This window comes from Urtica dioica, chromosome 1, assembly GCF_054948205.1.
Source record: "Urtica dioica subsp. dioica isolate 48M chromosome 1, U.dioica_male_clone48M_v1_H2, whole genome shotgun sequence".
Taxonomy (NCBI): domain Eukaryota; kingdom Viridiplantae; phylum Streptophyta; class Magnoliopsida; order Rosales; family Urticaceae; genus Urtica; species Urtica dioica.
In genome coordinates this window covers 7062942-7079527 of record NC_142756.1, presented here as the reverse complement: position 1 = coordinate 7079527, position 16586 = coordinate 7062942, and the positions used below count along the sequence as shown (strand labels likewise).

Below are 16586 nucleotides of genomic sequence, written 5' to 3'. Positions count from 1 at the left end.
AAACTGTGGTATCGAAAGCCGTCCAAACCTAAACAACAAATATCGACACGAAGACGAACACTTGGGCTCTTTCAGTCTTCTACTCCATAATCTTCCGGTTCGATTTTCATAATATAATTAATATCAATAACACATTTATACCATGTGTTTTAGTGAAATGTCGAGTTTAACCCTCGGTTTTCAAAAATGTCGAGTTCATACCCTCTGTTTAACTAAAATGACGAAATTATACCATCTGTTTAACTAAAATGACGAAATTATACCCTGAAATGAATAACAGCGTCACAAATCTCCATTTCATTGATATTAACTCTTATATAAGAAAAACCAAATCAAATCTAAATCAGTGCCATAACTTTCAAATTCTCAATTTTGAAATAAAAATAGCCTTAAATTGAAATTAAATAATAAAACTCATACCTCCTAAGAAATGACTTCATTCCGTGTTCGAATTGTAACTCTAAATCCTGGATTCTCTGTTCGAATATGCGATTTTGATGACTATCAACTATCGATGTTTTACCCCTTTGCCTCTTTCTGTGTTCTTCACGATTAAGAGACTGTTGTTTATTTTTAAGTTTTTAAATAAATTACATATATGGCGCGAATGAATAAAGATAATTGGTGTTTATATATAAATATTATAGTCAACGTCAATGAAAAGTCAATAAAAAAAATATTCGTGACACTATTGTCTATTTCAGGGTATAATTTCGTCATTTTAGTTAAACAGATGGTATAATTTCGTCATTTTAGTTAAACAGAGGGTATGAACTCGACATTTTTGAAAACCGAGGTTTAACTCGATATTTCACTAAAACACAGGGTATAAATGTGTTATTTTCCCGTGTTCGAATTGCAACTCTTAATCATGGATTTTATGTTCGAATCTGTGATTTTCATGACTATCAACTGTCGATTTTTACTCATTTGCATATTTCTGTGTTCTTCACGATTAAGAGATTATTGTTTATTTTTTGGTTTTTAAATAAATTACATTTATGGCGCGAATAAATAAAGATAATTTGTGTTTACATATAAATATTATAATCAACGTCAATGAAAAGTTAATAAAAAAAATATTTGTGGCACGGTTGTTTATTTCATGATATAATTTTATCATTTTAGTTAAATAAAAAGTATGAACTCGATATTTTTAAAAAACAAATGTTAAACTCGAAATTTCACTAAATCATAAAATATATATGTGTTATTTTCATCTATTTCATATAGCATAAAAGTAACCATTTAGTCTACATTCAAATATTAGGCCCTGTTCTGAAAAAAAAAAAAAATTAGGCCATGTTTTACAAATAGCACAAAATTGAGGATCACATTGGGAACTCTTTTATAGGGAGAGAAGGAAAGTTTCATACTTTTTCTTCGAGCAAACTGTGGTATCGAAAGCCGTCCAAACCTAAACAACAAATATCGACACGAAGACGAACACTTGGGCTCTTTCAGTCTTCTTCTCCATAATCTTCCGGTTCGATTTTCTTTCTGTTTTCCCTCAATTTTTTTTTCTTCTCATATGTAAGTTTGAGCCCTAGTTATTGTGCCTCTTTCTATTTTCTCGTAGGTTTTTGAAATTGATCTTAATTAGTATTTTTTGAACTGTCTCTCTGTTGTAGTTTTGGAATTTCTTAGCGAGGTTATTAGTATGTAGAGCTAGATTTATCAATATGGAAACTTTTAGTCGCTGAAAGTTTGTATATTCCACTGGACGCGAAAGTACTTTTTAATTTTGCTTATTCAATCGATTTTTTCATTTTCTAGGTCTATTTATCCTGTTCTGTATTGTTTTTTTTTTTTTATAAGATTTTACTGAATCCAAGGCTATTTTGTTTTTGTGTGTTGTAGGAGAGAGAGGTTTGTATATGAAAACCATGTTTTGAGACGACGAGGTATATCAGTTGAACAAGAGGGTTTACATAAGAATTGTTTGTGTGAATATGGAGATCCAGACTTGTGGGAAACCGATCGAATCGTTGTTTGAGAGGGTTCTTTGCATGAATATTCTGTCTTCGGACTATTTCAAAGAGCTTTACCGGTTGAAGACATACCATGAAGTGATCGACGAGATCTACAACCAGGTCGATCACGTGGAGCCGTGGATGACCGGGAATTGCCGTGGACCCTCCACTGCATTTTGCCTGCTCTACAAGTTCTTCACTATGAAGCTGACTGTCAAGCAAATGCACGGGATTTTGAAGCACCCAGATTCTCCGTACATCAGAGCGGTAGGTAAAGATTTTGCTGACTGATTGTTGTGAATATGTTTTTTTTATAAGAAGAATAAAAGAAAGGTTGAACCTTGCGTTTTGTTTGTTTGTGTGTTTCTTGGCATAAGAAAAGGGTTTTTCTTTTTCTGTCAATGTCTAGTATTGTATAGAATATGTATAGATAGTCAAAAGGTGATATGCAGTGCTTGGACCATAAGAATCACGAAACATACTGATGAATGAAATGTACGGGCATAAAATTATAGGAAACTTAGAAATTATGCTATGGATTGCAAACCATGACTTGTGTTATGAAAGCGAGTAACAATTTTTTTTTACTTTTTTAAATTCCAGATGCGAGTTCAAATTTATTAATATATCAGTCTCGATTAGGAGTTACCACTACATTTCTAGTCCTCCCTCAGCCCGACTGATTTTGTCTCACAAAGGAACTTTGATTTGATCTGTGAACTTGAAATATTTTCTAACACTTCAAAATTATGTTTCTGCTCATTGTTAGTGTATCTAATTGTTTTTTAACCCTTCTCTTAAACCATAGTATTTTTTTAACCTTTCTCTTAAATCAGCATTTTTTTTGGCTCGTTTCAGCAATAGGAAACAAATCAATAAGTAACTTTTACATGAGACCCATGGTTTGATGTGTATGTAAGAACTGTAAATCTCATCATCATCCACCTTTAGGCTAGGTCTTATTGCTTTGATTAACTATGATGCTGAAAAAACAGGTTGAAGTGTTCTGATTTTACCATTCTACAGGTTTAACTCTGAAGTTGATTTTCCTTCTGACTATCGTAATAAATCAAGCTGTTGTATCTTTACGATAAACTCACAACTGTGCTTTCATGTGTAATTTATAATCTTTGAACAGATATGCCCCGCTGTGCACCTAGAAATATCTTAGAGCTTACATATTCATTAGGATCCATAACCAGGACACGAGCCACAGTACAGCTTACATATCCATTTAAACAATAGTTGAAGTTCGAAAGTCTATAAAAACCCTTACTTGAATGCTTAGAAGAGAACTACAACCCAAATCGAATACCTGCCATATTTTTTTCAGTTGCCAAGACTTTGCGCCTAGTGTTTCTGTTGTATAAATATTGATATTATATTAATTTTGAGTTTTCTGGGTTCTTCTGCTGTTCTACGAAGTTTTATTTTAATTTATTTATTTATGTAAAGTTGGCCTTTTCTTTTGTATTTCCCATGTGTTCTAGTTTCCCCAAAATTTGTCCACAATTATATTACCCAGGAATAAGCATGATAGCATGTGTTCCTGAACAACATATTGTTCATGTCCGTGTCGCCTCATGTGGTGTGTTATAATCTTTCATGTCTTTTGCAGGTTGGATTCCTATACTTGAGATATGCTGCGGATCCAAAAACTCTGTGGACTTGGTTTGAGCCATATATCGAAGATGACGAGGTACTCTTGGACTTTCAGCTTCTTGTGCTTATATATCGGATGAATATATTTATTCTATTTTTTTTTTCTTCATAAGCTGTCATGTGCTCCTGTTATTGTTGCAAGTCCGTCTATGTTTCTACACAATCTCAGATCTTAAGATCTATCTTTGAGAAGTAGGTGATGTCATGGCTTCAGGGGCTGAACCTTGTAGTTCATCTGAGGACGATACGGAAGGAACAAACTGTTTCCGAGGAAGTGTCCTTTCTGATAGTCTAGTAAGAAAAATTTGTGTTTTCCATGTTGAAATGTGTCATTTTTTGTTAGGAGTTTCTGGATTTGATCCTCCGGGTGATTGGGGAGATTGGGAGTCTAAGTGAGACAAGAAAAAAAAAGAAAGCTATAATTTTCTTGATTTTTTTTGGACTGCTTAAGATCACACCATTGCCTTGTCAATGAAACTATTGTTTCTGAGCATGGGGTTATGATAGCCCACTGGATGGATTCGTTACTATCCCTTGTAACTAGTAAAAAATTTAAACTTCCCATTATTTAATATCTTCAAATTCAGCTACTATAATATATACTCTAGAAGGCGTCAATCTCATTCGCACGATATTCTTCTTTAGGAATTCTCACCTGGATCGAGTGGACGCATGGCAACTATGGGTGCTTATTTGCGCGATTTGCTTCTTGGGCAGGTAATTAAACTTTATTTTATTGGAAATGGTGGTTTGATTACTATTTTCTTATTCGTTTCTTCTCATTCTTCCCGTTGCAGTACTACTTCGACACCCTGTTTCCGCGAATCCCCGTTCCGGTGCTCCGCCAAATCGTAGCGAACCTCGAGAAGATGAAGCTTCCGTCGAAGCATTCGGGCGTAATCACCGGCGAAACCAACCGACACGGCTCGGACGACACCGCCCGCCGCCCTCCCTCCGTCAAGGCCGCCCTTTCCGTCTCTTTCGGGCAGCGCGCCCCTCACCGCGCCTCCACTCGAGACTCCTCCCCAGTCCGCCGGAATATTCCCCCGCCGCCCCCCACCACCGGCGACGACCCTCGCAGCCGCCGCAGCCAGAGCCGAGAATACCCCGACCGCGACCGAGACCGAGACCGCGACAGAGACCGAGAAAGGTACAAGGAAAGAGAGCGAGACCGAGACCGGGACCGGGACCGGGAGAGGGACAGAAGAAGGGAATCGAGTCACGATTACGATCGCAGGTCGAGAGACGGGAGGCGAGAGAGCGAGAGAAGCGGCCGGGACTATCGGAGCCGGAGCCGAAGCCCAGTCCGTAGCCGGAGCCAGAGCGAGCAGAGAGACGTGTACAAGGACAGGGCTTCGGCGTCTAGCAACCTCGCGAAGCTCAAGGACATGTACGGGGATTTGAGCGATCAGAAAGGGAATGGCGGATCGGACAAGGGTTTCAGAGGCGGTAACACCGGCGAAGAGGTCATTAGGCTCGGCGGCTCTACGTGGAAGTAGTTTTTGCCCTGCCCGGCCGCGTGTACACTATTATTAATGTATTGGAAGTTTTATGTTTTTTTTTAAGTGTCATCATTGGTTGGACATGTTCACTGACCCTTGAAAGATTTTTCTGGATGAGTCACAGATCTGATTAACTGCAATTTCTTATTAGTTCCAGCACTTGCTTGGCACCCAATGTACTTTTTTTTTTTATTCTATATATAGATGATCCTTTATAAGAGAACATTTTAAACTTGTATCGCTTTTGTATTCTGGATAAATAACGCCATCGATTTTTCTATATACAGTTTTATATGCAGTGTAGGTCAGTTTATATAATATGAATCATCATTTACAAAATTTACTTCGTATAGTAAAGGTGGCCAATGCGACTCAAAATAACACTGATTAATGTTTCACGTGGATGCCAATTTTTTGTTGCGACGCAAATCATGATTTAAACTGTGATAAAACAGAGAGAAATAGGAATAGAAAATAGAAATTCTGAAGGCAACTTTCAAGTAAAAAAACTTCCAAAAAAAGAAATTCTGAAGGTTACCCTCTAGTCTTGTTATAAAATAATAGTGTTTGCGTGATCCGATTTTTATCAACTTTTAAGAAGTTTTGAATTTTCGTTTAACTTTATTTGTAATTTAATCGTTTTAGCCTTTATTAATATATTCCCGTTGATGAGCGTTTTAAAAATAATAAAAAAGTGCGAACAGCTAAATGCTAGCAAGTGAATTATGTTTTGTTAGATAGTGAATAGGAACATAGTCATTTTGTCATATTATAGTCGATAGATGTAGTGAGGATTACATAAATGCTTCATTTGAAAATGATAATTCATTGAATATCTTAATTCACTGGATCATCCTAGAACATTATTAAATAGTGTAATGAAATACTAATCATCTTTATATTTGCTATTATCAACTGTTTGTGGCGCAGAAAACAGGATAAATATTAAAGGTGTGAATCAAAAGAAACCGATTCCAAAATTGTGCCAATGAAAGATCTAGCCTCTAAACTGTGATGTCACAAATATGTTATTGATCAAAATTTGCAAATTAACTAAGAAAATCCCCACTAATTTCTTATCTTTCCATCATTGTGAAATGATACCCTGATTTTATTCTCTTTCATAAAAAAAATTGTGGAAATAAAGTATAGTTCTCAATTCATTGAACCATACACATGTCTTGACAAATGTTCTTAATTTCAATCACTCCAACCCAATTATTAATAAACAAAAGAAAATTGCGTAACCAACTTGTACATTCCAGACACTTCAGGGCTTCTCTACATAATATATCACCAACTCACTTGCTCAATATAAATTAGACACACACACACTTGAAATTAATTTGAGACTCAATAGCCAAGCTAAAAAAAAAAAAAAAAAAACACACACAAAATCACGTAGAGAAAGATGGGAAAGACCATAGGCATTGGGATGGACTACTCAGCGACGAGCAAACTAGCCTTCCGATGGGCCGTCGATAATTTGATCGACGATGGAGATCGAATCGTGTTGATCCACGTGGAGCCCCCTGAAGCTGATCACACCAGAAAAGAGCTCTTTGAAGATACCGGAACACGTACGTACATACTATGCATGATAATATGTGTAAATAAAGCTAGGTACTGAATAAACTGATTTTTTTTTTTGGGCAGCTTTGATTCCACTGGAAGAGTTCAGGGAGACCAACTTTTCGAGGCAGTATGGGCTGAGTAATGATTCGGAGGTGATAGAAATAGCTGATTCAGTTTGTAGGAGTAAAAGTGCGAAAGTGGTGGCAAAAGTGTATTGGGGAGACCCGAGAGAGAAGCTATTGGATGCTGTGGAGCAACTCAACCTTGACTGCCTTGTTGTTGGGAGTAGAGGATTAGGCCCCATTAAGAGGTAAATGTGTCTAATAAATTGCACACGCATATAAACAACAAATAGACCAAAAAAATAAAATTTGGTGAAAATAAAATGGGATAATTAGACCAATAGTCTAATAATTCATCCTGTTTTTTTTTAAATAACAAAAAATTTTATTTTATTAATAAAATAGTTCAACAAGTCAAATTAGTTAACTCATTAGGTTTATTTAGTTAACTTAAAAAAATAGCCAACTCTTGAACAATTAATTTAATTAATTTCGATTTGATAAGTTATTTTTCTAATAAAATGAAATTTTGGTTAAATAAAAAAAATAAAAATTAATTACTTACAACAAATACTTGAAATAAAATTATAGAAAAGAAATAAACAAAGTAATTATAAAAAATATCCAAAATAAAATCTGGTGAAATAAACATTTTACTTTTAATTTTTTTTTTCAATTTTATATTTCTAGTTTAAAATTATGTGTTTTTTTATATATGTCTCCTTAATTGATTTTTTTTTTCTTACGCGCCTTACAAAATCAGAATAATTTTAAGAGCGATTATTGTAGAATTGCAAGTACGACTCTCTCTCTTTTCCCGCCGCAATCCGACAATGAACACACCACAAATATATTTTAGTTTGATACCTTCAAAGGAAATTATTTTTCACATTGACTTAAAAAAAATTATTGCTAGTAATAATAACAAAAAGACCCACTAAGCTTCCAAACCAGAACATTATCGTAATATGAACATTGATGGCTTATACTTATAAATATAAATGTCAAGGTCGTACATTCTAAATAAGAAAAATTATATAAAATAATCATTTGAAACTTATTAATTAGCAAAATAATCGAAGTTTCAATTTTTCAGCAACGTAACTAAATTTACGTTTTCAAAAAAATTTTGACAACTAAAATTAAAATTTTTGACGATTATTATAAATAATTTATCACTTTCAAAAAAATTTGATATGTACACTAATATTGAAAACTAAATTTAAAATAATAAAATTAAAGTGTATCGTCTATCTTATTTATTCCATAAAATTGTGTGACATCTTTAGTTAATATGAAAAGAACTTAGAATTCAAAATTACTAAGCTTATGGGCAGAAGTTCCAAAGCATGAATTGTTGACTTTATGTTCTATGCAGAGTATTGCTTGGCAGTGTAAGCAAGTATGTGGTGACACATGCTTCTTGTCCGGTAACAGTGGTGAAAGGACCATTTACAGCGTCCAAATCATAAAGAACAAATATATTTCACGGACATTTACTTGGCAATGACTTGTCAAAATCCATGGGATTCATTTTCCCGGTGTGCCCTAGATTCTTGTGCTTTGTAATTTGATGGTTTTAGTTTCGGGTTTAAATAATGTTTGAAATTGCAGCTTTGTTTTATAGTTTGTGATAAGGAAGTCTTTGCTTGAGACTTTCTGCGTGTTCCTCTCAACCTTAATTGTTCTTCAATGGTGTATAGGTCTCATTGTTATAATAAGCTATCATTTAATAATTAAGTGCATGTCAAAAGGTTAATTTGTTTTTTTAATCATGCCCAAGTTGCATAATACCTTGGGTATGAGGGACTAAGTATAATAGTTGGTGATTTCGACAACGAAATGAAATAGTCAACGTTCATCCGCGGGTAATTCCTGAAAATTTATAATCGCCGCCTCGATTCAAACCCAAGAGAGAGTGTTACTAATCTTCGACTTTTCCCACGCAACCCTTCTTGTGATCAAATGGAATCGAATCCGCCTAAAGTGGATGGTGAGCAAGTGCTCATACTAGACATCACCAAAGAAGGGCACATGATGAGAGCATGGTGAGTTGTGGATCATTGAGCTTCGCCACGACGAGGCTAAATATTACCATTTTGAATGTCCCGTTGTAAGAGGTTTGATTTAGTTTCGAGCGTCCCGTGAACCCTAAACTCTTCTCGAGATCATGAGCTTTCACACACATTTCAACCAAGAGATCGCCAAAAGATGAGGGCAACAAGACTTCTTGTCCAAAGCATACTCCTCAAAAAATTCGAGCATGATCTGATCGGGGCAGCTTCCGAGAACAAAGTTTTGTTAAAGTACTTGCCTCTAAAAACCTATGCTCATTACCCGAGTTGGGCCGGTGGATCAAACGCCATCCTAAGAGCCAATGCCACAACTCTCCTTAGCTTAAAAATAATTACTTTTTTTAATTGTACACAAAATGTTGCAATTAAAACCTTGAAAATTCAAAAGAAATTTTATTAAATCTTAATTGATTTGATAGGAAATACAATTTCAGTACATAACTCGAAAGCGACACTATATTAGTTTCACTATTACCGCAACACATTTAAAGAAGAAGAAGAAAAAAAAAAAAGAGACAAACTTACAATTACATCATAGAATAATCAAAACACATAATCTTGAATACTTAAAAGCTCAATGAAACCATACATAGAGACACTCAATAGAAAAATCAGATGATGATTATGATGATGATTAGCAAACACCGCTGGTCTTCTTCCTGTCCATGACGAACTTCTTCCAAATAGCGGTGATCTCGCGCTGAGTCTCGATGTCGGTCTTCTTCACGACAACAACGGGGACATGGTTCGGATCGTTTGCAACGAGGACCTCCTCTTTCGCGGCCGCGAGAGACACCTTGGCCGCCACGCGGGACGGGAGCGAGTCCAGCTCGTGGAGGACGCGCACGATGTCGATGACGAGGCGCTCGGCGAGGGTGCGCGAGAAGTCCTCGCGGATGACCACGCGGAGGACCGTGATGTGCTGGGCGTCGGCGGGCATGGTGTAGGCCGGCACGATCCACCCGAAGCGGCGGAGCATCTCGGAGACCTCGAACTCGGTGTGGCTCGAGTGGTCCTTCAGCGAGAACGCCACCAACGGGACGCCCTCGTCCTTGGACACGATGTTGAACTTACCCGTGTTCTCGAGACCCTCCTTAAGCACTATCATGTTCTCTCTGCAGTTCTCCATCACGTTTCGGTATCCCTGTTTTCGACAACAACAAAAAATGTCGAGAAAAAAGATTGTAAGTTATAAATTTCGAGTCTGTGCTTTTTTTATTGGTGTTAATCGGTTTTGAGATGAAACCTCATGATAGATATTATTGTAAATTTAATAACTCCCACGAGCAGGGGTAGAGACGAAAACTAAATTTAAGGAGGTCTAAGTTACAAAAATTTAAATTTATGGGGGGACTACTAGTCAAAATAAATATTTGAAAGATTATAATCATATACAACATTTTAAGAGAGACAAAAGATTGGTATTAAAATTAGTTAGGAATTTTAAGTATCTTCTTAATTATATACCTATTTGTAGAGATCAATTTTAAATATTTTTAGATTAACAAAATAGAGATAACAAAAAAAAAAAAGGTTAAATTAACAAGCTATACAAGATCACGAGTTCCTTAAAATAAAATTTTAAATTGGCTAGATAACTACGACGCGCTTATTTTTATTTAAATTTCTGATGGAATTTCGTGATACTCAACGTATTTTTCTCAGTGAGTTTGATAGAAGTGTACCTCGTGACCCAAGCGAATGAGTTGATAGTACTGAGCAATGATCTGGCTCGAACCTATACGATAAAACGAGAAAACACCCAAGTTAAGTAAAAAAAACAGATATTTGACAAGAGAAACAAGCTCAGTAAATATCAAATCAGACGATGAAAGAGACGCAAAAAAAATTATTAAAAAAATAAATAAAAATAAAAATGTAATGATACAATACCTTTGGAGAAGTTGAGGGTGAAAGTGGGCTGGTCGGCGCCGAGGTAGTTGATGTGGAAGATGAGCTCTTCGGGCAAGTCGTCTTTGCTGCGCCAGATGATCCATCCGACGCCGGCGTAGACGAGCCCGTATTTGTGCCCACTCACATTTATGCTCTTCACCAGTGGCAGCCTGAAGTCCCACTCCAGCTCAGGGTATATGAATGGGGCTATGAACCCACCACTCGCCGCGTCCACGTGGATCGGAGTGTCCCATCTGAACATCAAACATAAATTTAAATCTATATGTCACATCTAGACCTTGGATTTTATGTAAATATAAGAAAATTTTGATTTTTGAAATTTATAAGCAACTAGATCACATAAAACTTACTGTTTTTGTTATATAGTGCGCGTTTGATTAATTATAATTAGTTAGTCATTGATTCTGTTAACAAATTTTTTTTAATTGATAATTTTGTCCAAATAATTTTCGCCCATTAGTTATCAATGAGAGAGTTATTTAGACAAAGTTGTCAATTAATTTTTTTTAATAAAATCAATGGCTAATTAACTATAGTCAACCAAACGTTAGTTATTATGCAAATTTAAATTTTTTAAATTGCTATATAACTATAGGACTCTTTTTTTTTTTTTTGGAGGAAAAGTAAAAATAAGAAGGTTACATATTGATTTTCCTTAACATACTGAAATAGGAAAATAAAAATTTCGAAATTTATTTTTTTACTACAAACTCTTTCAAATTTGATTTTTCTCATTTTCTCAAAACCGATAAAAAAAAATAAGGGATGAAGAAATTGCATGTAAATTACGTACCCTGTTTCTTTGTTCTTCTCAACAAGGAGGTCATTTAGGAGCTTGACATCTTCGAATTCACCGTTGAGAGTTGAGCCCAAAATGGCAGCGACGCAAATGGTGTTTTCGTCGACCATCTCAGCGGCTTTCACTGGGTCCATCACATAGTACCCTTCTCTCAGTTTCACCTCCTTCAACTCTACCTCAAAGTACCTTGCAAATTTCTCCCAGCACACCTATATTTATTCCATAATGATCCAAAAGTATGTTATTTAGGTCAATTATCATGAAATTAAATGACAATATCATAGAGCACACAATTAGTATTATACATTATGGGAGAGAAGGCTATATATTGAAGAAAAAAAAAAGTAATTCAAATTTTTTGAGTAACTTATTTATTTTTTATTTTTGGTAAATATGGGCAGCCATACTTGTTCAGAAGAATATGAATATGGCGATTCATGTGGAGATAAAAGGAAACTAAAAAAAAAAATATGTGTTAATAGTAATACAGGATCTGTGTACATGCACAGAAGATAGAATAATTCTATCTCCAATGCTGACTAGAATTTTCAACGTTGAAATTTAATCTCAAATTGCCTTGTGCTGTCCCTACTTATTAATTTAAGGGCTACTAAAATTATTATTGACCCGACCAAAGAAATTAATTTAGAAGGATAAGTTTAAAACGAGTTGAAAAAGTCAATAGGTGCCCACACAAAAGCTTTAGCTTTTGCAAAACAAATGAAATTAATAAAAAAAAGGTAATTTTCAGACTAAGGAGGATTCACTAAAATATTTTTTTATTAAAAATATCAGTTTTTTTAATTCAAAAGTAATGCTATAGCCTATAGTAGAATGTACACGCCATAATGATGAAATATAAAATATTATACTATTCCTACAAAGCAAATTTGAAAAAATGGCAGCATGGCAAAGAAATCACTACTTTTGGTGCTTTGTCTAATTAGAGTCTATATGGTAAATAAAAAGTACAAAAAATAGTGGTCCATACTTGAACTAAGAATGGAAACGGAACAAGTCAATTTAGTGCCATATATAATAAGTGTGAACATGAAAGCAACACTTGCACAAAGTTATATCTTAGTTTAGTGTAGTCCAATTAATCACTCACATTAAATTAAGATACCTACCTAGCTAAATATTATTAAAAAAAAACAATTATTGTTACACTTGAAAGATTAAGGATAATTAGGTAATTATGTATGTACCTGGACATTAGCTCCGGTGACAATGTTGGGCTTGTCGATCGGCTTTCCTTCGAGCCTACGCCTGTTTTGCCATTTCCTCTTGAAAGCCAAACCGGCCAACATTATGGCCTCGGATGACCCGACCGTCCCGACTCCGACCGCGGCCTCCGATTCGCCAAGTGGCGCGTTGAAAAGATGAGCTATCATGTTCACACACCTATTCTGTTTTTTTTAAGATAATATTAAATAATTATTAGTAATTACTAATTATGCCCAAATAACTTTTCTCTTTCATTCTCTTAAAGCAAATTACATTCTTTTGTTTCTTTAATTTTTTTTTTTTCATTTTATTGTTGTTATTTCTATTATCTCATTTACTATTATGATTGTTATTTTTTGCTTTTTTTAAGAATGATGATGTCTTCCATATTATATAGTGGAAATATATCAATTGTGTTACATGTTGACGACTTTGCACAACACTATTGAATAGATATTATAACATTATTATTTCATATTACGCTACGAGACAAGTATTAATATTTTCATTACTTTCTGCACTACAATAGGCTACATTATAATTTCATTTTCAAGTAGGAAAATCATATTTTTCTCGTATTAAATAGTTTTTTCATTGTGATAGGCAACTTATCAAGATAGTACCTAGTAGTAGTACCGTGCTTGTATAAGCCTACATATTGATGATTAAGAAGTAACAACTTGCATCAATTTTCAAATTTTATGATATAATATTTGACGAACTTAGGAGAAAAACTATGAAAAGTAATAATTAACATCTCTTATGTTTTTGGCTGAAGTTGAACAAAATTTTCAAGTCTTATATTTAGGTCAAAAAAGGCATTTAATTGAAGGAAAATGGTGGAACCAATCACGGCCTAAGTGCCTAACGTAGTAACGTCAATAAATGAGAACACACGTTTTTACTTTTTCTTTGTTTACTATTGATTCTTTCCTTGTTTTGACAAATCAGTTCAAAACTTTAACTTGGCCACGCAAAACCATGTGCAGTGACTAATTATAATCATAATTGGACCTTCCATAAAAAAAAATACATATGTTTACCAGACTAAAAATATATTTCTGGTTAATTCAAGTATTTTGGGTTACCTGAAAAAACGTAAGTATTTTGGGTAGGAATTGACTATATGTTACTAAAAGGTTATAAGTTATAACTTAGGATAAAATCTTGATTACTTCAAAAGAAAATAAAGCTATATATATTATTCAAATGTAACCCTAACTTTCACTGTTGAACTAATCAATTATCTCACAAATGTTGGTATGTGTCTACAATTTCATCTTCAATCAGCAATAACTTATAAGACAATGGACTAAATTAGAAACATTAATTTGAAATTTTTTATACCATGTGGTCCATGTCTTAACCCAATGGATAAAAATCTGAACTATACTAAAAAAAAAAGAAAAAAGAGAAACATCCATATTATATAATTCATTTACTGCTCGATCGGATCGGATCGGATCGGATAACCTCATATTATTATTTATGCCTATTTGTATTAATTTATTTTAATTAACTCAACATGGAAATGAGAACATAACCAGTTGTATCTACTTTATTGAATTATATTTTAATCTCCATTCCCAGGTAGAATCGACAAATAATGCACCAAAGTGGTAAATACCTAATAAAAAAAGAATAGTGGACTTTGATTTTCTTTATTTATTAACTTAACTAGAACATGACTAATACTCAAGTAGTACAACCAGTAAGCTCCAGATCCAAAGTCCAAAACCAATGCATCAAATTCGAATATATATTTATTATCTTTTTAACCATTATATAAATCATTTCTCAGTCACATCCCAATTCTCTCTCATAAATTAATCACATATTTTTTTACAAGTAAATATCCTTATCCTACTTCTTAATTAGTCTAAAAGATAACGCGTAGTAAGCGCGTTGTAAGAATAATAGATCATAGGCTCATAGCTAACCACCATTAGTTATACTTTTACCCCCAAAAAAAAAAAAAAAAAAAAAAAAAAAAAAAAAAAAAAAAAAACTATTAGTTTAGTAAAAGCAATATATTCCCATCAAACGACACTAGCTAAATTGCCGCCGTGATTAAACCTTATTTTTAAACTCAATTATTACGTTTCATTTTTAACACCCCAAAAAAAAAAGACTAATAGCATAACAATGCATTATAAATCATAATAAATAAATGAATAAATAAAAACCGGACCTGAAGCTCGGTAGTGACTGGATATTCATCCATGTCGACGTAGTTTTTGTTGATCGAGTCCATCATAAGCTTGTCACATTCTGGCTCCATCCACGTCGTCACAAACGACGCCAAATTCAGCCTCGGATTTCCGTCGAGCATCAATTCGTCGTTTATGATCTGATACGCAGCTTCCTTTGGGATCGAATTCTCAGGCATTTTGAACCTGTTTTTTTTTTTTTATTTCACCAATCAACACAAAAAATATTAATAACAAAAAAACCCCGTAATTAAATCATTGATCTAATAAAATGTGTACCTGGGAAGTGAGGTTCGGACGTATCGCGAAGCGAATGTCGAGTGGATTGAGACATCGGACTCGGAGGCTGTTTTGGACAAAACCATATTGTTTTTTTTTTTTTGGCGATGTTAATTAGAGAGATTTAGAGAGATTGTTACGTGGATTTGGTTTCTGATGAAGAGCTTTGTGTTTGTGTGTGAGTTTTTGGAATGGGTTCTGAAGCTATATTTATATACACGTATGGGAATGTGCCAGGATGGCTGCGAATACATAGTGGACTTTTCTTTTTACTGTTTTTTTTTTTTTAAAAACTGTTTCTTAATATATTATTTTAATGAATAGAATGTTCATGGCGGGCTGTAGATTCCAAGCTCCTACATTTTCGTCTCTATATTTCACAAACCTTTCCTCTTGAAATTATTTTACTTTGAAAATTAATATAATAAAATATACGTGTACTATTATTTTTTAAATCGTTAAATAAGAATAATATTATATATATATATATACATATATTTATATTAAATAGGATGTTGATGGCGGGCTGCAGATGCCAAGCTCCAACATTTTCGTGTCTATATTTCATAAAGCTTCTTCTTATATCTATTTTTTATTAGAAAATAAATTAATAAATGTACGTGTATTACTTTTTTGACACACACAATTAAATGGCCTTAAACATTTCGATATCTTGTTGAAACTTTCAAACTTTAATGTTTGTTATTATTCATGTATGTAGGGCAGTTAATTATTTCTTTGATTTGAAAAATAAATGCATGGAATTTGCGTAATGGTTTAACAAATTTCTGGTTCATGTAACAATTTTAACCCTTAACTTGTTTTTTTTTTTTTTTTGTTGATGTAACCCTTAACTTGTTTTAAAGAAGAATCTTATTCATTTAATGATATATTTAATAGAAACACCAATAAAATACTAAGATGTGGTCATCAAATTGTGAAAGAGAAGTCATGTAATTTAACGGGTATGATCGCTTGACTATTAATTTTTATTTCGCTGCATTTATGGAGGATAGATACATCGTTGTATGAAATGTGACGTCAAATATAGAAATTACGGTCAAAAGATGTACACTGAAGGTTGAAGAATATATATAAACACATATATAAATATATATAATTATATTTTAATATTTATATATTTATTATTATTATCTAAAATTTTCCTATATATATATAAGTGTGTGTATGTAATTGTAATAAAAAAATTAATAAAATTAAGAAGGAACCACATGCTTTGTCAAGTTTAATGCCCGGTAGGAGGGGATATGAAAAAGAAGACCAATAATTGATAGGTATTATTTAATT

General features: G+C 33.7%; 3 protein-coding genes across 6 annotated transcripts; 2 read left to right on the top strand and 1 right to left on the bottom strand.

The window, feature by feature from the left end:
* The first annotated feature begins 1334 nt into the window (after nucleotides 1–1334).
* ATSRL1 (PRP38 family protein) lies at nucleotides 1335–5405 on the top strand. Of its 4 annotated transcripts, none has more exons than XM_089609549.1 (5): nucleotides 1335–1486; nucleotides 1861–2240; nucleotides 3592–3672; nucleotides 4281–4352; nucleotides 4433–5405. In XM_089609549.1, exons 2-5 carry the CDS (start codon nucleotides 1953–1955, stop codon nucleotides 5132–5134), a joined length of 1143 nt encoding a protein of 380 aa, XP_089465675.1. In that variant the 5' UTR covers nucleotides 1335–1486; nucleotides 1861–1952; the 3' UTR covers nucleotides 5135–5405. The 4 variants fall into 4 exon arrangements, with proteins under 4 accessions (XP_089465675.1, XP_089465684.1, XP_089465692.1 ...); XM_089609558.1 differs by lacking the exon at nucleotides 1335–1486 and adding an exon at nucleotides 3829–3929 and having other exon boundaries at nucleotides 2121–2240; XM_089609566.1 differs by lacking the exon at nucleotides 1335–1486 and having other exon boundaries at nucleotides 2223–2244; nucleotides 4433–5360.
* Nucleotides 5406–6446: 1041 nt separating this feature from the next.
* LOC149406881 (Adenine nucleotide alpha hydrolases-like superfamily protein) lies at nucleotides 6447–8510 on the top strand. The gene is made up of 3 exons (XM_089625600.1): nucleotides 6447–6717; nucleotides 6794–7022; nucleotides 8153–8510. The coding sequence occupies exons 1-3, from the start codon at nucleotides 6549–6551 to the stop codon at nucleotides 8244–8246; spliced, it is 492 nt and encodes a 163-aa protein (XP_089481726.1). The 5' UTR covers nucleotides 6447–6548; the 3' UTR covers nucleotides 8247–8510.
* A 712-nt stretch (nucleotides 8511–9222) lies between these two features.
* LOC149406880 (glutamate decarboxylase 1) lies at nucleotides 9223–15494 on the bottom strand. The gene is made up of 7 exons (XM_089609537.1): nucleotides 15279–15494; nucleotides 14981–15185; nucleotides 12771–12971; nucleotides 11557–11771; nucleotides 10743–10996; nucleotides 10535–10587; nucleotides 9223–9993 (listed from the first exon to the last, which is right to left on the bottom strand). Exons 1-7 carry the CDS (start codon nucleotides 15362–15364, stop codon nucleotides 9484–9486), a joined length of 1524 nt encoding a protein of 507 aa, XP_089465663.1. The 5' UTR covers nucleotides 15365–15494; the 3' UTR covers nucleotides 9223–9483.
* Nucleotides 15495–16586: the final 1092 nt, after the last annotated feature.

Excerpts from the sequence above, each read along its gene's own strand:
- ATSRL1 (XM_089609549.1), top strand. The coding sequence starts at position 1,953 with ATGGAGATCCAGACTTGTGGGAAACCGATCGAATCGTTGTTTGAGAGG. Across the intron at positions 3,673-4,280 it reads CATATATCGAAGATGACGAG|GAATTCTCACCTGGATCGAG; the intron begins GTACTCTTGGAC and ends ATTCTTCTTTAG. Across the intron at positions 4,353-4,432 it reads GCGATTTGCTTCTTGGGCAG|TACTACTTCGACACCCTGTT; the intron begins GTAATTAAACTT and ends TTCCCGTTGCAG.
- LOC149406880 (XM_089609537.1), bottom strand. The coding sequence starts at position 15,364 with ATGGTTTTGTCCAAAACAGCCTCCGAGTCCGATGTCTCAATCCACTCG. Across the intron at positions 12,972-14,980 it reads CAGTCACTACCGAGCTTCAG|AATAGGTGTGTGAACATGAT; the intron begins GTCCGGTTTTTA and ends TAAAAAAAACAG. Across the intron at positions 10,997-11,556 it reads GAGAAGAACAAAGAAACAGG|ATGGGACACTCCGATCCACG; the intron begins GTACGTAATTTA and ends TTTGATGTTCAG.
- LOC149406881 (XM_089625600.1), top strand. The coding sequence starts at position 6,549 with ATGGGAAAGACCATAGGCATTGGGATGGACTACTCAGCGACGAGCAAA. Across the intron at positions 6,718-6,793 it reads CTTTGAAGATACCGGAACAC|CTTTGATTCCACTGGAAGAG; the intron begins GTACGTACATAC and ends TTTTTTGGGCAG. Across the intron at positions 7,023-8,152 it reads GGATTAGGCCCCATTAAGAG|AGTATTGCTTGGCAGTGTAA; the intron begins GTAAATGTGTCT and ends TGTTCTATGCAG.